The following is a 22091-nucleotide window of genomic DNA, read 5'->3' on the forward strand; positions in this document are numbered from 1 at the left end:
GTTGGGGGACAGCTGGGGGCACCTGGGGGGCACGTGGGGGTAATTGGGGGGCAGCTGGGGAAACCTGGGGGCACTTGGGGGGCACGTGGGGGTAATTGGGGGGCAGCTGGGGGGCAGTTGGGGGGCACTTAGGGGCAGCTGGGGGGCAGCTGGGGAACAGCTGGGGGCACCTGGGGGGCACCAGGGGCACTTGGGGGGCACGTTGGGGGCACGTGGGGGCAGCTGGGGAAACCTGGGGGCACTTGAGGGGCAGCTGGGGGGCATTTGGGGGCACTTGGGGGGCACCAGGGGGGCACGTGGGGGGCACTGGGGCACTTGGGGGGCACCTGGGGAGCACCTGGGGGGCACTCAGGGGCACCGGGGCACCTGGGGGGCACTTGGGGGCACGTGGGGGTAATTGGGGGGCAGCTGGGGGGCAGTTGGGGGACAGCTGGGGGCACCTGGGGGGCACCAGGGGCACTTGGGGGGCACGTTGGGGGCACTTGGGCACTCGGGGGGCACCTGGGGGGCACCTGGGGGGCACTTGGGGGCAGCTGGGGAAACCTGGGGGCACTTGGGGGGCCCCTGGGGGTAATTGGGGGGCAGCTGGGGGGACAGCTGGAGGCACCTGGGGGGCAGCCGGGGGCACTTGGGGGGCACCAGGGGGCATTTGGGGGGCATTTGGGGGACAGCTGGGGAAACCTGGGGGCACTTGGGGGCAGCTGGGGGGCAGCCGGGGGCACTTGGGGGGCACCAGGGGGCACTTAGGGGCAGCCAGAGGCACCTGGGGGGCATTTGGGGGCACTTGAGGGGGACTTGGGGGGCAGCTGGGGGGCAGCTGGGGGGCACTTTTAGGGACAATTCTGGGACAATTTTGGGGCAGTTTCGGATCAATTCTGGGGCAGTTTTGGGGCACTTTTGGGGCAGTTTTGGATCAATTTTGGGGCACTTTTAGGGCAATTTTGGGGCACTTTCAGGGGCAGTTCTGGGGCACTAGGGGCAATTCTGGAGCAGTTTTGGATCAATTCTGGGGCAGTTTTGGATCGATTTTGGGGCAGTTTTGGGGCAGTTTTGGGGCAGTTTCAGGGGCAGTTCTGGGGCAGTTTTGGATCAATTTTGGGGCAGTTCTGGAACAATTTTGCGGCACATTTAGGGCAATTTTGGGGCACTTTTAGGGGCAGTTCTGGGGCAGTTTTGGGGCAATTCTGGAGCAGTTTTGGATCAATTCTGGGGCAGTTTTGGATCGATTTTGGGGCAGCTTTGGATCAATTTTGGGGCAGTTTCAGGGGCAGTTCTGGGGCACTTTTGGGGCAGTTCTGAGGCAGTTTTGGATCAATTTTGGGGCAGTTCTGGGGCAGTTTCAGGGACAGTTCTGGGGCAGTTTTGGATCAATTTTGGGGCAGTTTTGGGGCAGTTCCGCGATCACGTGGTGCGGAAGTGGGCGGTGCCTCTCACACCGCAGGCCCCGCCCCCCTCACCCACGCCCCGCCCCCTCACCGATGACGCGACTCTCTCCAGGAACCGGCCAATCACAGCGCGCCTCTCGCCTGGCAGCCAATCATCGCTCCCTTCCGGCGCTGGCTCAGCCTGGGGGCGACCAATGGGGAGAGGGCTCAGGCTGGTGCTGGCCAATGAGCAGAGGGGAGGGCGGGGCAAGGCGGGGCTCCGCCCCCCGTGGGGCTGAATGGGGAGACGCTGGGGGCGGGGCTTGGGGACATTTGGGGACATTTGGGGACATTTGGGGACATTTGGGGACATTTGGGGACGCTGGAGGGGGCGGGGCCTTCCCCCGCCCCCAGCTGTGACGTCACGGGCACGGCTGGGGAGAAATTCGGGGTTTCCCGTGACGTCACGGGCAGGGGCGTGGCCAAGGGGACCCCGCGACGCCCACGGGGAGCGGGAAGGGGACGGCGACAATTGGGGACAGGGGGACACGCGGGGACAGGGGGACACTGGGGACAGGGGGACACTTGGGGACAGGGGGACACACCCGGACAGGGGGACACTGGGGACAGAGGGACATTTGGGGACACTCGGGACACAGCACCACGTGAGGCACACATGGGACACTGGAGCAGAGTGACCCCAAACACGGTGACCACGGCCAGAGTGACCCACGGTCATGAGTGACCAATAAACAGAGTGACCCATGGCCGGAGTGACCCACAGACACACTGACCCACAGCCAGAGTGACCAACAGCCACACTGACCCACAGACACGAGTGACCCACAGCCATGAGTGACCAATAACCAGAGTGACCCACGGCCGGAGTGACCCACAGCCACACTGACCCACGGCCGGAGTGACCCACAGCCACACTGACCCACGGCCAGGCTGACCCACGGTCACACACATATGAGTGACCAACAGCCATGAGTGACCAACAACCAGACTGACCAATAAACAGAGTGACCAACAGCCAGGCTGACCCACAGCCAGAGTCACCCACGGTCACCAGTGACCCACGGCCAGACTGACCAATAAACAGAGTGACCAACAGCCAGGCTGACCCACAGCCAGAGTCACCCATGGTCACCAGTGGCCCACGGCCAGAGTGACCCACAGCCACCAGTGACTCACAGCCAGAGTGACCCACGGTCACCAGTGACCCACAGCCAGAGTGACCCACGGTCACCAGTGACCCACGGCCAGGGTGACCAATAACCAGAGTGACCACACTGACCCACAGCCAGGCTGACCCACGGTCACACACCTGTGACCCCACAGCCACCAGCGACCAATAACCAGAGTGACCAATGGTCAGAGTGATCAATAACCAGACTGATCAATAACCACACTGACCCACGGCCAGAGTGACCCACGGTCACCAGTGACCCACAGCCAGAGTGACCAATAACCAGAGTGACCCACGGCCAGAGGGACCCACAGTCACCAGTGACCCACAGCCAGAGTGACCCACAGCCAGAGTGACCGATAACCAGAGTGACCACACTGACCCACGGCCAGAGTGACCACACTGACCCACGGCCGGGCTGCCCCACGGCCACACACGTGCGTGCCCCCTGCCCAGCCACACCCCCCCACTCTGCTGACCCCCCCCCACGCCACGAGTGACCGCCCCACGCCACGAGTGACCGCCCCACGCCACGAGTGACCGCCCCACACCCCAGTGACTGCCCCACGCCACGAGTGACCGCCCCACACCACACGTGACTGCCCCACGCCCCAGTGACCGCCCCACGCCCCAGTGACCGCCCCACACGTGACCGCCCCACACCACGAGTGACCGCCCCACGCCCCAGTGACCGCCCCACACGTGACCGCCCCACACCACGAGTGACCGCCCCACGCCCCAGTGACCGCCCCACACGTGACCGCCCCACACCACGAGTGACCGCCCCACACGTGACTGCCCCACGCCACGAGTGACCACCCCACGCCACAGTGACCGCCCCACACGTGACCGCCCCACACCACGAGTGACCGCCCCACGCCCCAGTGACCGCCCCACACGTGACCGCCCCACGCCACGAGTGACCGCCCCACGCCACGAGTGACCGCCCCACGCCCCAGTGACCGCCCCACACGTGACCGCCCCACACCACGAGTGACCGCCCCACGCCGTCCCTCACCCGTGCCGTGTGCCCGGTGTCCGGGTGTCCCTGTCCCGCGTGGTGACACCGTCCCGGTGTCCGGGTGACACCCCGTGAGTCACGGCCCGCGTGGGTGTCCCCTCCCCTCCCCCCTCCCCCCCGTGACGTCAGCCGGATGCACGCGACGGGCGGGGGGGGAGGGGGAATCCCGGCGTGGGGGAGGGACACGGGGGGACACGGGGGGACACGGGGGGACACGGGGGGACAATGGGGGACACGGGGGGACACGGGGGGACATTGGGGGACAATGGGGGACACGGGGGGACACGGGGGGACATTGGGGGACACGGGGGGACAATGGGGGACACGGGGGGACACGGGGGGACAATGGGGGGGATACAGGGGGACAATGGGGGACACGGGGGGACACGGGGGGACATTGGGGGACACGGGGGGACAATGGGGGACACGGGGGGACACGGGGGGACAATGGGGGGGATACAGGGGGACAATGGGGGACACGGGGGGACACGGGGGGACAATGGGGGGGATACAGGGGGACAATGGGGGACACGGGGGGACACGGGGGGACACGGGGGGGACACGGGGGGGGACACGGGGGGACAATGGGGGGGGACATTGGGGATACGGGATGGAGGGACAATGGGGGGACAATGGGGGGGATATTGGGGGGACACTGGGGGGACACGGGGGGACAATAGGGGGACACGGGGGGGACAATGAAGGGACAATGGGGGGGACATTGGGGGGACAATGGGGGGATAATAGGGGACAGTGGGGGGAACACGGGGGGACAATGGGGGGGACATTGGGGACAGGGGATGGGGGGACGATGGGGGACAATGGGGGGGATACAGGGGGACACGGTGGGACACAGAGGACACGGGGACATTGGGGGGACATTGGGGACAGTGGATGGGGGACATTGGGGACAATGGGGGGACACGGGGGGGACACGGGGGGGACATGAGGGGAGACAATGGGGGGGACACTGGAGGTCACAGGGGGACACTGGGGGACACAGAGGACACGGGGGGATGGGGGGGACACGGAGGACACACACGTGGTGACACGGGGAGGGCACCTGAGGACACACAGGGACACACCTGGGGACACCTGGGGACACACAGGGACACACCTGGGGACACACAGGGACAGACGTGGGGACATGTGAGGACACACCTGGGGACATGTGAGGACACAGGGACAGACGTGGGGACAACTGGGGACACGGGGAGGGCACGGACACACCTGGGGACACGGGGAGGACACCTGGGGACATCTGGGGACACGTGGGGTGACACGGGGGCAGCAGCCACGGGGTGACACGGGGACAGCCAGGGTGAGGTGAGGACAGGGGACACCTGGGGACAGTGACACACCTGGCACACGCGTGTGACCCCGCGCGGCCTCTCGTGACCCGGACACGCGCCTGTGACACCCGTGTCACCGCTGTCCCCTGCCTGGGGTGGCCCCGGGGTGCCCCTGTGACATTGGGGTGTGGGGGGGACAGCGGGGGAGGGTCCTTGGTGTGTGACACGGGGGTAACAGTGTCCTGTGGGGGTGACACGGGTGTGACAGTGTCCTAGACAGGTGACACAGGTGTGCAATGCGTGTGTGACAGTGTCCTACAGAGGTGACACAGGTGTGACACTGTCCTACAGAGGTGACACGGGGGTGACACTGTCCTGTCGGTACAACACAGGTGTGCAACCCTGTCACACCTGGTGTCACACACACACACCTGGGCAGGTGACACTGTCACATCTGGGGATGTCACACACACACACCTGGAGGTGTCACACACACACCTGGCCAGGTGACACTGTCACACCTGCGCAGGTGACACTGTCACACCTGGACAGGTGACACTGTCACATCTGGGGGTGTCACACACACCTGCACAGGTGACACTGTCACACCTGGACAGGTGTCACTGTCACACCTGGGGGTGTCACACACACACCTGGACAAGTGACACTGTCAAACCTGTGCAGGTGACACTGTCACACCTGGACAGGTGAGTGACACTGTCACACCTGCACAGGTGACACTGTCACACCTGGACAGGTGACACTGTCACACCTGGGGATGTCACACACACACACCTGGACAAGTGACACTGTCACACCTGGGGGTGTCACACACACACACCTGGAGGTGTCACACACACACACCTGGAGGTGTCACACACACACCTGGGGGTGACACTGTCACACCTGCACAGGTGACACTGTCACACCTGGACAGGTGACACTGTCACACCTGGCCAGGTGACACTGTCACACCTGGCCGGGGGGAGGGGCACTCACGTGTCCGAGGGTCCGGTCCGGCGGGGGAGGGGCTACGCGCCAGCCATGGCCTGGGACTGGGGGGGACACGGAGCCTTACTGGGAGCACTGGGAGCACTGGGAGGCCCCTCCCCCTCTCCCAGTGCCCTACTGGGACCAGTAAGGCCCAGGGGGCTGCTCCCAGTATGACCAGTATGGCCACTACCACTGCTCCCAGTATGACCAGTATGACCAGTACCACTGCTCCCAGTATGACCAGTATGACCACTACCACTGCTCCCAGTATGACCAGTACCGCTGGTCCCAGTGCTCCCAGTATGACCAGTATGACCACTACCACTGCTCCCAGTGATCCCAGTATGACCAGTACTGCTGCTCCCAGTACCCCCAGTAGCTCCCAGTATGGCCATCTCCATTCCCAGTGCTCCCAGTATGACCAGTACTGCTGCTCCCAGTATGACCAGTATGGCCTCTCCCAGTGCTCCCAGTATCACCAGTACCGTTGCTCCCAGTATGACCAGTACCACTACTCCCAGTGCTCCCAGTATCACCAGTACTGTTGCTCCCAGTATCACCAGTACCGCTGCTCCCAGTGCTCCCAGTATCACCAGTGCCACTGTTCCCAGTACCCCCAGTAGCTCCCAGTATGGCCATCTCCACTCCCAGTGCTCCCAGTATGACCAGTACCATTGCTCCCAGTGCTCCCAGTATGACCAGTACCGCTGCTCCCAGTATGACCAGTATCCCCAGTAACTCCCAGTAGGACCCTTGTCCACCATTCCAAGGCCCCAGTACTCCCAGTGCTCCCAGTATCTCACACGCTTGGCTCCAGTAACGCCCTCGCCCACCATACCCAGCTCCCAGTGTTCCCAGTAAAACCAGTAGCAGCCGTTCCCGGCTCCCAGTAACACCAGTAACTGTCACTCCCACCTCCCAGTAACACCAGTAGCCATCACTCCCAGTAACACCAGTAATCCTCACTCCCAGCTCCCAGTGCTCCCAGTATAGATTCACACAGTGCTCCCAGTACACAAACACCTTCTGCTCCCAGTACAGCCCTTACCCCATTCCCAGTGCTCCCAGTACAGCCCTTACCCTGTTCCCAGTGTTCCCAGTACAGCCCTTACCCTGCTCCCAGTGCTCCCAGTACAGCCCTTACCCCACTCCCAGTGTTCCCAGTGCTCCCAGTACAGCCCTTACTCCACTCCCAGTGCTCCCAGTACAGCCCTTACCCCACTCCCAGTGCTCCCAGTGCTCCCAGTACAGCCCTTAGCCCACTCCCAGTGCCCCCAGTACAGGCCTTACCCCACTCCCAGTGCTCCCAGTGCTCCCAGTACAGCCCTTACCCCGTTCCCATTGCTCCCAGTACAGCCCTTACCCCACTCCCAGTGCTCCCAGTACAGCCGTTACCCTGTTCCCAGTGCTCCCAGTGCTCCCAGTACAGCCCTTACCCTGTTCCCAGTGCTCCCAGTACAGCCCTTACCCTGCTCCCAGTGCTCCCAGTGCTCCCAGTACAGCCCTTACCCTGCTCCCAGTGCTCCCAGTACAGCCCTTACCCTGTTCCCAGTGCTCCCAGTACAGCCCTTACCCTGCTCCCAGTGCTCCCAGTGCTCCCAGTACAGCCCTTACCCTGCTCCCAGTGCTCCCAGTATAGCCCTTACCCCGCTCCCAGTGCTCCCAGTACAGTCCTTACCCCGCTCCCAGTGCTCCCAGTACAGTCCTTACCCCACTCCCAGTGCTCCCAGTACAGCCCTTACCCCGCTCCCAGTGCTCCCAGTGCTCCCAGTACAGCCCTTACCCCGCTCCCAGTGCAGCCTTCACCCTTGCCCCCGGCTCCCAGTGCTCCCAGTCCCTCCCAGTGCTCCCAGTCCCTCCCAGTGCTCCCACACCCGCCTTATCAGGAGCCGCACCCAGCCCGGCCCGGGGCGCCCTGGCGGGGGGGCAGGGGGGGGCCAGGTGTGGTTTGGGGGGTCCCAGGTGCATTTTAGGGGGTCCCAGGTGTGTTTGGGGGGTCCCAGCTGCATTTTGGGGGGTCCCAGCTGTGTTTGGGGGGTCCCAGCTGTGTTTGGGGGTTCCAGGTGCATTTTAGGGGGTCCCAGGTGTGTTTGGGGGGGTCCCAGACATGTTTGGGGGGTCCCAGGTGTGTTTTGGGGGGTCCCAGGTGCATTTTGGGGGGTCCCAGGTGTGTTTTGGGGGGTCCCAGGTGCGTTTTAGGGGGTCCCAGGTGTGTTTTGGGGGGTCCCAGACATGTTTGGGGGGTTCCAGGTGCATTTTGGGGGGTCAGGAGGAGGCTACACCCCAACATGGCTGCAGGGCCTGACCCCCCCCCAGACACCCCAAAACCCCCCAGACCCCCCCCTAAAAAACTCTCAGCCCCCCGACACCCCCAAATCCCTCCCTGAGCCCCCCCAAAGCCCCCCCAAATCCTCCCAGACCCCCCGACACCCCCAAATCCACTCTTGAAACCCCAAAACCCCCCCAGACCCCCCAAATTCCACCCGGCCCCTTCCTGACACCCCCAAATACCCCCCCACACCTCAAACCTCCCAGAGCCCCCCCAAAATCCCTACAAGACCCCCCCCGTGACCCCCAAAACCCCCCTGTGCCCCCCCCAAAGAAAAATACAACAAACACCCCCTAAGAAAGGGAAACTGAGGCACAGAGGGGTTGGGGGTCACCAAAGGTGCCCCCCCAAAGTTGCGCTGGCCCTTTAAGACCCAGATTTCCCCCCCCCCCAAATTCACCCCAAATGACCCCCCCAAAATCCACTCCAGGGGGGTCAGAGCCCCCCCCCAGTTTAGCTCAGCCCAGACACCCCCAAATCACTTTTGGGGAGGGGGAGAGGAAGACCCCCCCCCCAAAATCCAAACACACAAATTTTAACTCACATTTGACCCCCCCTTATCCCACATCAGCGCCCCCCAAATTTCCCCCAGCCCTGACCCCCCCCAATTTATCCCCCCAGCCCGACCCCCCCCAATTATCTCAGCTTTGCCCCCCCCCCCCAATTTCACCTCAGGTTTGACCCCCCCCGAGCCCAAACCCCCAAATCTTAATGGAGCCCCCCCAAATTCCCCTCAGCCCTGACCCACTCCAGGTGAGACCCCCCCCAAATCACCCCAAAAAAGCCAGACCCCCCCAAATTCCCCTCACCACGACCCCCTCCCGGTGAGACCCCCCCACTTCACCTCAAATTTCTCCCAAACCCCCAAAAAACCCCAATTTCACCTCATATCTGACCCCCCCAGCCCAACCCCCCCCACTGCACCTCAATTTTAACAGAACCCCCCCAAAATCACCCAAAACAGGACCAGACCCCCCCCAATTTCACCTCAGCTCTGACCCCCCCACCCAGAACCCCAAATTTTAATCAGCCCCCCCAATTTCACCTCAAATTTGAGCCCCCCCCATTTTACCTCAGCTCTGACCCCCCCAATTCCACCTCGATTTCCCAAACCCAAACCCAAATTCCCTCAATTTCACCCCAAATTTTACTCCCCCACCTCAAAACCCCCCCACTTTGCCCCCCCCAATCCTCCTCAGCCCTGATCCCCCCAAAATCCCCCTCAGCTTTGACACCCCCTCCCCAAAATTCCCCCAATTCACCCCAACAAGGCTGGACCCCCAAAAATCCACCTCAACCCTGACCCCCCCAAAATTCCCCTCAGGTTTGACACCCCCTCCTCAAAATCTCTCCAATTCACCCCAACAAGGCTGGACCCCCCCCCAAATTCCCCCCAGGTTTGACGCCCCCTCCCCAAAATCCCCTCAATTCACCCCAACAAGGCCAGACCCCCAAAAATCCACCTCAACCCTGACCCCCCCCAAATTCCCCTCAGCTCTGACCCCCCCCCCCAAATTCCCCTCAGCTTTGACGCCCCCTCCCCAAAATCCCCCCAAATTCCCCTCAGCCCTGACCCCCCCAAATCCCCCTCAGCTTGGACACCCCCTCCCCAAAATCCCCCCAAACCTGACCCCCCCAAATCCCCCTCAGCTTTGACGCCCCCTCCCCAAAATCCCCTCAATTCACCCCAACAAGGCTGGACTCCCCCAAATCCACCTCAGCCCTGATCCCCCCTAAATTCCCCTCAGCTTTGAACCCCCCCAAAAAATTCCCCTCAGGCTCGACCCCCCCCAAAATCCCCTCAATTCACCCCAACCCTGACCCCCCCAAATTCCCCTCAGCTCTGACCCCCCCAAATTCCCCTCAGCCCTGACCCCCCCAAATCCCCCTCAGCTTTGACGCCCCCTCCCCAAAACCCCCTCCATTCACCCCAACCCTGACCCCCCTCCATTCACCCCAACAAGGCCGGACCCCCCAAATCCCCCCCACCCCCAGCCCCCCCCACCCGCACCCCCAACTGTGCCTCAGTTTCCCCCTCACGCAACTCACCCCCCCCACACTCCCCTCACCCCTGACCCCCCCCACCCCAAATCCTTCACCCCCAGCCCAGCCCCTCCCCTCAGCCCACCCCCCAAATTCCCCCCTGACCCCCCCAGCCCACCCCAGCCCCCCCATTCCCTCAGCCCACCCCCCCAATTCCCCTCACCCTCCCCCCCCAAACCCCCATTCCCCCCTCAGCTGACACCCCCTCCCCACACAAACCCCTCACCCCCTTCCTCCTCCTCCTCCTCCTCCTCCTCCTCCTCCTCCTCCTCCTCCTCCTCCTCCTCCCCCCAGGCCGCGGCCCGGCCGCGCTGCCCCCGCCGCTGTCTCGGCCGCGCGGTACCTGCGGCGCTGGCGGTGCCGGTGCGGCGGTGCCGGTGCGGTGCCGGTGCGGTGCCGGGGGCTGCCGGGTGCGGGGCTCCCGGGGGTCCCGGGGGTCCCGGCCCGGCCCCGGCGCTGCGGCGGCTCCGCGGCTCCGGCCTCGCTCAAACAAAGGACCCGAGAGCCGCGCGCCCCGCCCGCGCGGGCCCGCCCGGCCCCGCCCACCGACACGCCCACCGACACGCCCATTGGTGAGGCGCGGACACGCCCCCGGCCTGGCCACGCCCCCCGAGCCCGGCAAGGACACGCCCCCGAGTCAGGCCACGCCCCCTCGGGCGCCGGGCCACGCCCACCGAGCGGGGAGGGGTGTGACCATATATGGAGAGGCCACGCCCACCCGGCAGCGAGGCCACGCCCACCGCGGCGGCGGGAGGGAGGGACTGCGGGGGGGGACTGGGATAGACTGGGACTGGGGGAACTGGGGGGGACTGGGGGGGACTGGGGGGGACTGGGGGGGACTGGGAGGGAACTGGGAGAGACTGGGAGGAACTGGGAGAGACTGCGGGGCACTGGGAGGGAACTGGGGGGGACTGGGGGGGACTGGGAGGGAATGGGAGGAACTGGGAGGGATGGGGGGGACTGGGAGGGACTGGGAGAACTGGGACTGGGGGAACTGGGAGGGACTGGGAGAACTGGGACTGGGGGAACTGGGAGGGACTGGGAGAACTGGGACTGGGCGAACTGGCAGGGACTGGGGGGGACTGGGAGAACTGGGAGGGATGGGGGGGGACTGGGATGGAACTGGGATAGACTGGGAGGGACTGGGGGAACTGGGAGTGACTGGGAGAACTGGGACTGGGGGAACTGGGAGGGACTGGGAGGGACGGGGGGATTGGGAGAGACTGCGAGGGACTGGGATGGAACTGGGAGGGACTGGGGGAACTGCGAGTGACTGAGAGAACTGGGACTGGGGTAACTGGGAGGGACTGGGGGGGACTGGGGGGGGATTGGGAGGGACTGCGAGGGACTGGGAGGGATGGGGGGGACTGGGTTGGACTGAGGGTAACTGGGAAGGACTGGGACAGGTTGGGGTGGACTGGGATGGACTGGAATAGGATGAGGTACCAGTGAATGGCACTGGGACCAGTATAGAACCATACTGGGAAGTACTGGGCCCAGCCTAGGGTGACACAGGGACTGGGACTGGGTGGCACTGGATGCACTGGGACCAGTACAGTCCAGTACTGGGAGAGCCTGGACCAGTATGAGCTGGTAGTACAACCAGTACAGGGTGACACGGGGACTGGGAGGCACTGGGACCAGTAGAAGCTGTACTGGGACCAGTACAAATCGGCACTGGGACCAGTGCAGGGTGACACAGGGACTGGGAGGCACTGGGACCAGTAGAAGGCAGTACTGGGACCATTTTAAGCCCATACTGGGACCAGTTTAAACCCATATTGGGACCAGTTTAAGCCGGCACTGGGACCAGTTTAACCCGACATTGGGACCAGTTTAAGCCCGTACTGGGACCAGTTTAAACCCATATTGGGACCAGTTTAAGCCGGCACTGGGACCAGTTTAACCCGACATTGGGACCAGTTTAAGCCCGTACTGGGACCAGTTTAAACCCATATTGGGACCAGTTTAAACCCGTACTGGGACCAGTTTAAGCCCATACTGGGACCAGTTTAAGCCCGTACTGGGACCATTTTAAACCCCTACTGGGACCAGTTTAAGCCCATACTGGGACCAGTTTAAACCCATATTGGGACCAGTTTAAGCCCGTACTGGGACCAGTTTAACCCGACACTGGGACCAGTTTAAACCCATACTGGGACCAGTTTAAACCCCTACTGGGACCAGTTTAAGCCCATACTGGGACCAGTTTAAACCCATATTGGGACCAGTTTAAGCCCGTACTGGGACCAGTTTAAACCCCTACTGGGACCAGTTTAACCCGACACTGGGACTAGTTTAACCCGATACTGGGACCAGTTTAAGCCCATACTGGGACTAGTTTAACCCGGCACTGGGACCAGTTTAAACCCCTACTGGGACCAGTTTAACCCGATACTGGGACCAGTTTAAACCCCTACTGGGACCAGTTTAAGGCCGTACTGGGACCAGTTTAAGCCCGTACTGGGACCAGTTTCAGCCCATACTGGGACCAGTTTAAGCCCCTACTGGGACCAGTTTAACCCAATACTGGGACCAGTTTAAGCCCATACTGGGACCAGTTTAAGCGCATACTGGTTTAACCATTGCAGAGCAGCACCGCGCCCAGCAGGGGGCGCGCCGGCACCGCCGGGGGCGGGGCCACCCTGGGGACACCGCGCCCCAGCCAATGGCAGGAGCCCCGTCCCAGCGCCGGCCAATCGGCGCGCGGCACCTCCGCCAAGCCCCGCCCCCCCGCTCCCCCTCCCCTCGGGCAGCGCGCGGGACCGCACGTGCCCGGCGGGGGGCGTGGCCTGGGCTGGCGCGGCCCCGCCCCCTCCTGGCCTGGCCCCGCCCCCTCCCGGCCTGGCCCCGCCCCCTCCCGGCCTGGCCCCGCCCCCCGGCGGCTCCGGCGGGGGGGGAGGGGCGCGGGGGGGGAGGGGCCGCGTTTAACCCCGCGGTGCCCGGAGGGGAGGGGGAGGGGCGGCCTGTGCCGGGGGGAGGGGCTCCGGGGGGCGGGGATTGTGGGGGAGGGGCTCCGGGGGCGGGGCTTGTGGGGGAGGGGCTCCTCGCACCGGGGGGGAGGGGGATCCGCAGACCCTCCCCCACCCCCACCATCCTGCCCGGTCCTTGTACGCGGAAATTTGGGATTTAAATGGAGAAATTTGGGATTTGGAAAGGGAATTTGGGGTGTAAACGGGGGAATTTGGGGTTTAAATGGGGGAATTTGGGGTTTAAATGGGGAAATTTGGGATTTAATTTGGGGAATTTGGGATTTAAATGGGGTAATTTGGGGTTTAAATGGGGAAATTTGGGGTTTAAACGGGGGAATTTGGGGTTTAAACAGGGAAATTTGGGGTTTAAATGGGGGAATTTGGGGTTTAAACGGGGGAATTTGGGGTTTCTGGGGGGAAATTTGGGATTTGGAAAGGGAATTTGGGGTTTAAATGGGGGAATTTGGGATTTGTGGGGGGAAAGTCAGGGCTTATATGGGGAAATTTGGTTTTTGTGAGAGGAAATTTGGATTTGGACAGAGAATTTGGGATTTGTGTGGGGAGATTTGAGATTTCAACAGGGGAAATTTGGGGTTTAAACAGGGAAATTTGGGATTTGGACAGGGATTTGGATGAGGGAATTTGGGGTTTAAACGAGGAAATTTGTGGTTTAAAGGGGGAAATCTGGGATTTGTGGGGGGAAATTTGGGGTTTGTGTGGGGAAATTTGGGATTTGTGTCGGGAATTCGGGATTTAGATGAGAAAATTTGGGATTTAAATGGGGAAATTTGGGATTTGGATGTGGAAATTTGGGGTTTGGATGAGGAAATGTGGATTTGTGTGAGGAAATTTGGGGGTTAAACAGGGAAATTCGGGATTTGCACAGGGAAAACTGGGATTTGGACAGGGAAATTTGGGGTTTGGACAGGGAAATCTGGGATGTGCATGAGGACATTTGAGGTTTGGATGAGGAAATTTGGGGTTTAAATGGGGAAATTTGGGATTTGGAAAGGGAATTTGAGATTTAAAGGGGGAAACTGGGATTTGGATGAGGGAATTTGGGATTTGTGTGGGGAAATTTGGGATTTGTGTGGGGAAACTGGGATTTGGATGAGGGAATTTGGGATTTGTGTGGAGAAATTTGGGATTTGTGTGGGGAAATCTGGGATTTGGACGAGGGAATTGGGATTTGGATGAGGGAATTTGGGGTTTAAACGGGGAAATTTGGGATTTGGACAGGGAATTTGGGATTTTTGTGGAGAAATTCGGGATTTGCGCGGGGAATTCGGGATTTGGACGGGGAAATTTGGGATTTTTGTGGAGAAATTCGGGATTTGGATGAGAAAATTTGGGATTTAAATGGGGAAATTTGGGATTTGCACGCGGGGTCACGTGACCCCTTGCACGCGGACCCCCGCGGGGGGGGCGCCTGTCACGGGGTCACGTGACCCCCCGCGCCCCCCTCCCCTCCCACGTGACCCTCCCCCAGCAACAACGGCCGAGCCGCGCTCTGATTGGCCGGCGCCGCCGTGACGTCACGGCAGGGCGCGCCGGGCCCGTTGCCATGGCAACGCCGGGGGGGGGGGGGGGGAAGGCCTCGGAAAGGGGAATTTGGACCCAAAAATTGATTAAAATCACCCAAAAACTCGGCTTGGGGACGGCCGAGGGCTCCAAAAAAGCTGAATTTGGGCCCAAAGTTGAAGATTTTGTACTTAAAATTGAGGGATTTGGCCGTAAATACAAAGTTTTTGGCCTATAAATTAAATTTTGAACCCCCCAAAATGTGATTTTTTTTTTGTGCCAAAAGCAGGAAGTGTGACCTTAAAATTAATCATTTTGTCCCCCCAAAAAAGAGGTATTTGGCCCCAAAAGAGGTGTTTGGTAAAAAAAAATGAGTGATTGGGCACTGAAAATGAGGGGTTTTCGCCCCAAAAAGCAGGAATGGACATTTAAATGAGGATTTGAGCTTTGGGGTGAAAAACGGGGGGTTTATCCTTTAAAAAGGGTCTAAAAATTGAGGTTTTTAACTTTAAGAAAGGCGTTGGATCCTAAAGTTGAGAATTTGGACCCAATAGTGAGGGGTTAGACGCTGAACTGAGGCTTTGGCACAAAAAATGGGGTTTGAGACACGAAAAATCCGATTTTTCTACCCTAAAAAACTTTAAACCCCCTAAAAATCCTAAAAATGAAGCGCTTGGCCCCAAAACTTGCGTTTGAACCTTAAAACTGTGGATTTGTGACCTAAAAGTGAGTCTTTGCACCTGAAAGTGGAATTTTGGATCCTATAAAATAATTTACACTCTAAAACGAGGTTTTGGCCCTAAAAGTGATGCTCGAGACCCCAAAAATTCTATTTTTTGCGCCCAAAAGGGGGGTTTGAACCCTAAAACTGGAGGTTTTTCTCATTTAAAGTGGATTTTGGCCTCCAAAATCAGGGAAAATGAAGATTTGGAGCCCAAATTAATGATTTTGACCCTAGAAATGTGGGTTTGGAGCCCAAAATGAGGTTTTGAACACTGAAAATACAGACTTTACCTTAAAATTTGACAATTTGAGCCAAACAATAAAAAATCTTTGAAATGTAGAAAGGAAATTTGGACTTTTAGGGGTGTTTTGGATGCAGGAATTGGGGATTTATGTCCAGAACGAGGCTTTAACTTTTTGAATTTACGTTTTGGGCATAAAATGAGGGATTAGGGTTTAACATGAAGCCTTAAGTCATTAAAATAAACATTTTTCTCACTAGAACGGATCTTTTTTTTCCACACAAAAAAAAAGGTTCGGGGCCCTAAAAACGCGGATTTGGGTTGAAGTCGGGGCTTGGACAAAAATCGGCTTTTCCCGCCCAAAATCGACAGTTTGGCCCCAAAACCGCGAGGCTGGAAAGGGGAAATTTGGGCTTTTGGGGGGAAAAATGCAGATTTGGGGCCTCGGGTGAGCCCGGCCGGGCGGGACACGCCCCCCGCGCTGGCCCCGCCCCTCCGTCCAAGCCCCGCCCACCCCGCTGATTGACAGGAAGGGGGCGGAGCCAACGGCACAAAGCTGTCCAATCAGCGGCGGCCGCGCGCGCTGGCCCCGCCCCCAGGCACGTCACACAGGAAGCCCCGCCTCTCCGTCGCTGTGACGTCACTTCCGGTTCATCCGTGTTGCTGCGCGGGGAAAGCCCCGCCCCCTCTGCCGCGGGGGGCGTGGCCGAAGGGACCCCTTCCCATTGAGTGGGCGGGGCTTTCGTCGCGACCAATGGGAGGGCGCCATGAGCGAGCCCCGCCCCTTTCCGGGGGTGACGCCTCAAAGCCGCTCAAGCTCCGCCTCCCCCAGCCAAAGCCACGCCCATTTTGGGGTGGCCACGCCCATTTTGGGGTGGCCACGCCCCTGGGCAGCACCGCCTGACTCCGCCCACTTCAGGCCACGCCTCCCGGTTAAGCCCCGCCCACCCACACCGGGGGGGGGGTGTGTGTGTCAAATTGGGGCAAATTCTTCCCTTTTTGGGTCCTTCGCTCCCCTTTGCCCCGAGGGGGCGGAGCTCCAGGGAGGGGCGTGTCCTTCCCTTGGTGGGCGTGGCCACGCCCTGTTGGGGGGGGTCCCGCCCCTCCCCCACCCCTCACCCCTTGTAGTAGGCGGGGGGAGGGGCGGCCGGGGGGGGGAGGGGCAGCTCGCGCAGGGGGTGGGCGGGGCCGGGCCCGAGGGGGCGTGGCCTCGCCGGCCCCGCCCCTCCGCCCCCCCGCGGGCTCCTCGGGGGTCTCCGGGGGCGGCGGCGCCACCAGAGCGCCCCCCCCGCCCCCCCCAGCGCCAGCAGCGCCGCCCCGCCCCCCGCGCCCCAGAGCCCCGCCCACCCCCGCGCGGGGGGCGGGGCCGGCCCCGGCCGGCTCGTCTGATTGGCTGAACCTGGCGGGAGGGGAGGAGTCAGGGGCGGGGCCTCCGCCGGGCTGAGCCCCGCCCCCCCGCCCCAACCTTTACCTGTCCCGTCCTGGTCCGGCGGAGGCTCCGCCCCGGGGCCTGGGGGGGAGGGGAGGTGAGAGGGGGAGGGGAGGGGAGGGGAGGGTGAGGGGAGGGTGGGGGAGGGTGAGGGGAGGGGAGGGTAGAGGGGGAGGAGACGGTTAGAGTGGGGAGGGTGAGAGGGAAGGTGAGAGGGGGAGGGTGAGAGGGGGAGGGGAGGGTGGGGGAGGGGAGGTGAGAGGGGCAGGGTGAGAGGGGGAGGGGAAGGTGGGGGAGGGGAGGGGGAGGAGGAGGGGAGGAGCGGGTGAGACGGGGAGGGGAGGTTAGAGGGGGAGGGTGAGAGGGGATGGGGCGGTGGGGGAGGGCCGGGGGGGAGGGCCGGGGGGGAGGGGATGGTGGGGGAGGGCCGGGGGGGAGGGCTGACTCACGCTGCCCCACGCGCAGGGTGACCCGCATGGCCCGGGTCAGGCAGGCCCCGCCCTGCCGGTTCTCCAGCCCCTCGGGGGTCCCGTCCGAGGTGGCTGTGGGGGGAGGGGACATCGTGACGTCATTGGTGACGTCATATCAGGCATCACAGCACCTCCGTGACGTCACAGACTGGTCACACCCCCCCCTTCCCTTGGATTCGCTGTCACGCGCTGTGAGGTCATCGGCAACCCCAGTGACATCACAGCATCGTGCAATAATGACATCACCACCTCCTCTGATGACATCACCACCCCTCCAATGACATCACCCCCCCTGATGACATCACCATCTCCCAATGGCATCACTGCCCCAATGACATCAGTACCCCTCCAATGACATCATCACACCCATGATGTCACCACCCCAATGACATCACTGCCCCTTCGATGACATCACCACCCCTCCAATGACATCACCACCCCAATGACATCACTGCCCCAATGACATCACCGCCCCATCAATGACATCCCCATCTCCCAATGACATCACCACCCCTCCGATGACATCACCACCCCTCCAATGACATCATCACTCCCATGATGTCACCACCCCAATGACATCGCTGCCCCAATGACATCACCGCCCCATCAATGACATCCCCATCTCCCAATGACATCACCACCCCAATGACATCACCACCCCTCCGATGACATCACCACCCCTCCAATGACATCATCACGCCCATGATGTCACCACCCCAATGACATCACCACCCCTCCGATGACATCACCACCCCTCCAATGACATCATCACACCCATGATGTCACCACCCCAATGACATCACCACCCCCTCCGATGACATCCCCATCTCCCAATGACATCACCACCCCCAATGACATCACCACCCCCTGATGACGTCACGGCCGCCCCGCCATGGCGTCCCGGCTCACTGATGATGTAATAGTCGTGCTGGCGGCGGAACTCGTGGCCCCAGAGGTTGGGGCTGAACTCCTGGAACTTGATGGTGAAGCGCACGTCGCGCTGGGGGCGGTCGCAGGTCAGCAGCAGGGTGGGCGCGGGGGGCACCTGGCAGCGCCGCGCCTGCGCCCCCCCCACCAGGTACAGCTTGTAGTACTCGTACCCCGCGCCGCCCGGACACACCAGGTCCAGGCGGTCGCCGATCTGAGGGTACAGCACGTAGCCGCCCGCCTCCAGGAACCTGTGGGACAGTGTGACGGTGTGTGTGACACTGTGTGTGTGTGACACTGTGTGTGTGACACTTTGTGTGTGACACTGTGTGTGTGTGACACTGTGTGTGTGAGACACTGTGTGTGTGTGACACTGCGGGTACAGCACGTAGCCACCCGCCTCCAGGAACCTGTGGGACGGTGTGACAGTGTGTGTGACACTGTGTGACTGTGTGTGACAGTGTGACATTGTGTGTGTGACACTGAGGGTACAGCACGTAGCCGCCCTCCTCCAGGAACCTGTGGGACGGTGTGTGACACTGTGACATTGTGTGTGTGACATAGTGTGTGTTGCACTGTGACATTGTGACATTGTGTGACACTGTGACACTATGTGTATGACACTGTGTGTGTGTGACACTGCGGGTACAGTGCGTAGCCGCCCGCCTCCAAGAACCTGTGGGGACAGCGTACCAGTGTGTGACACCGTGACATTGTTACAGTGTGTGTGTGACATTGTGTGTGACACTGTGTGTGTGTGACACTGTGTGTGTGTGTGACACTGTGTGTGTGACAGTGACATTGTGTGTGTGACACTGTGTGTGTGACACTGTGACACTACGACACTGACACTGTGTGTGACACTGTGACATCGTGTGTGACATTTTTCTCTGACACTGTGTGTGACACTGTAACACTGCAACATTAACATTGTGTGTGACACTGACACTGTGTGTGACACTGTGTGACATTATTCTGTGACACTGTGTGTGACATTGTGTGTGTGACACCATCATGGTCAGGGTGACACAATGGAGGTGACACAGTGTACGTGTGACACTGTGACAGATGTGACACTGCCACCATGACAGTGACACCACGACAGCTCTGACACTGCCACTGTGACGGTGACACCATGGGGGTGACACTGTGACAGCTGTGACATTGCCATTGTGACAGTGACACCATGGGGGTGACACCATGACAGGTGTGACACTGCCACAGTGACAGTGACACCGTGGGGGTGACACCGTGACAGCTGTGACATTGCCATTGTGACAGTGACACCGTGGGGGTGACACCATGACAGATGTGACACTGCCACCGTGACAGTGACACCATGACAGCTCTGACACTTGCCACAGTGATGGTGACACCGTGACAGTGACACTGTGGGGGTGACACTGTGACAGCTGTGACACTGCCACTGTGACGGTGCCATCATGGGAGTGACACTGTGGGGGTGACACCATGGGGGTGACACAGGGTTGGTGACAGGTGTGGCATTATCACAGTGACACTGCCACCATGGGGGTGACACACTGACAGCTGTGACACTGCCACAGTGATGGTGACACCATGGGGGTGACACTGTGACAGCTGTGACATTGCCATTGTGACAGTGACACCGTGGGGGTGACACCATGACAGGTGTGACACTGCCACAGTGACGGTGACACCGTGGGGATGACACCGCCGGCCGTGTGGACACGGTGACAGCCCCGTCAGGCGCCCCGCAGGACCGGGGGGTTGGGCAGCCATTGTTGTCACCGTGGCAACGGCGCCGCTGCCCCTCCCCCACCCGCTCCGTGGGGGGCCGGGGGGGGGAGGGGACACAGCAGGGGGGACCCGGGGCCGGGGGCACCCGAGGGGGTGACAGCGGGGCAGGGCTGTCCCCGCGCGGCTGTCACCGTGTCACACGGACGGTGTCACCCGGTGTCACCGCCCCGGGACAGCGTCACAGCCGCGTGGGGTGTGACGGGCGCGGTGACACACATCGTCCTCGTCACGGTGTCCGTGTCACACAGACGCGTTCAGGGTGACAGCCACGGTGCCACGGCGTCACAATCACAGTGTCACACTCAGTCACAGTGTCACACGGTGTCACACCCGGTTACAGCATCAGGTGTCACTCACGGTGTCACTCAGACGATGTCACCCACAGCCCCGCTGTGTCACCCCCGCAGTGTCACACACCCGGTGTCACCCCCCATGTCCCCATCTCCATCTCTTGGGGTCATCCGGAGGGGGTGACAAGACCCCCAAAGCCCCCCCACATCTTCCCACCACCCCCAGACCCCCCCGAGTCTCTCGGGACTCCCCCTCCCCCTCCCCTCTGTCCCCCGACTGTTCAGGCCCCCAAGACACCCCCGAGACCCCCCAATCCTCCCAACCCCCCCACATCCATCAACACCCCCTGGACCCCCCAAAATCCCAAATCCTGAGAACCCCGGTCCCCCAGACCCCCCAGACCTCCCCAGACCCTCAAGACCCCCCAATCCCACAGAGCCTCGGTCCCCCAAGACCCCCCCAGCGCCCCCCAACCCCGTGAACCCCCCAGTGACCCCCAACCCTGCGGACCCCCCAAACCCCTCAATCCCCCCCCGGTGCCCCTCAAACCCCTCGATCCCTCCCGGTACTCCCAAAATCCCCTCGGTGCCCCCAATCCTGGAGCCCCCCAGTGCCCCAAACCCCACGGTGCCCCCAAACCCCCCGGTGCCCCCAAACCCCCCGGTGCCCCCAAACCCCCCCGGTGCCCCAAACACCCCCGGTGCCCCAAACCCCCCCGGTGCCCCCCCCCGGTGCCCCCCGCTCTCACCGCCGGTTCCCCGTGTGCCAGACCACCGGCTCCAGGCTCAGCCCCGCGGCCCCCGCGCCCAGCAGGGCCAGCAGCAGCGCCGCCGCCCGCCCCGCCATCGCCGCCCGCCCCGCCGGGGCCGCAGAGCCCGGCCCGGCCCCGGGACCCCCGCCCCGACCCCCGGCCCGGCCGGACTCGAACCCGCGTCCCCGCGGGGCCGCCCCGGCTGCGCCCGCGCCGGCTGCGGGGCGGGGCGTGGCCACACAGGGGGCGTGGCTCCGGAAAGGGGCGTGGTCTCGGAGTTAAAGGGGCGTGGCTTTATGGGTGTGGCCGCGGGGCGTGGTTTGTGACAGCCAGAGGGGCGGGGCGTGGGGGGGTGGGCGTGGCTTTGGACAAGGGGGCGTGGTCTGGAGTGGGTGTGGCTCTGGGGGCGTGTCCCGTTGGCAATTAGCACGGGCAGGTAGGAAAAGGGGGCGTGGTCATTGCAAAGGGGCGTGCCCAACAGGTAACGTGGCCACGCCCACAGACCTGACCTGGTGGGTGTGGCCGCACGGGTGGGCGTGGCCTCGAGGGGGCGTGGCCGGAAGTTCCCCACTATTTCCATGGTGACGGTGAAGCTGCTGAGGAACAGGCCCCGCCCCTTTGGGGAGGGGTCTCTTAAAGGGGCAACGCCGGGCTTGGGGGCTGGGCACGATTTTGGGGTCCCGGGGGAGGTTTTGGGGGGCGGGGGCGGGGCCACACCTCCAGCCATGACAGCCCACAGGGGTGACAGAGGG

The 22091-nt window shown here is 62.1% G+C and overlaps 1 protein-coding gene and 1 long non-coding RNA gene across 2 annotated transcripts; both read right to left on the bottom strand.

Annotated features, from left to right (window-relative positions):
* Positions 1-1490: 1490 nt before the first annotated feature.
* LOC144247843 (uncharacterized) lies at positions 1491-7669 on the bottom strand. Its single transcript, XR_013341331.1, has 3 exons — positions 7646-7669; positions 5869-5924; positions 1491-1566 (listed from the first exon to the last, which is right to left on the bottom strand). It is a non-coding gene; the product is annotated as an uncharacterized LOC144247843 (long non-coding RNA).
* A 6969-nt stretch (positions 7670-14638) lies between these two features.
* EFNB3 (ephrin B3) lies at positions 14639-21434 on the bottom strand. The gene is made up of 5 exons (XM_077789461.1): positions 21337-21434; positions 18501-18769; positions 17571-17663; positions 17164-17202; positions 14639-14802 (listed from the first exon to the last, which is right to left on the bottom strand). The coding sequence occupies exons 1-5, from the start codon at positions 21432-21434 to the stop codon at positions 14639-14641; spliced, it is 663 nt and encodes a 220-aa protein (XP_077645587.1).
* Positions 21435-22091: the final 657 nt, after the last annotated feature.

This window comes from Lonchura striata, chromosome 34 (genome assembly GCF_046129695.1).
Source record: "Lonchura striata isolate bLonStr1 chromosome 34, bLonStr1.mat, whole genome shotgun sequence".
In the NCBI taxonomy this organism is placed as follows: domain Eukaryota; kingdom Metazoa; phylum Chordata; class Aves; order Passeriformes; family Estrildidae; genus Lonchura; species Lonchura striata.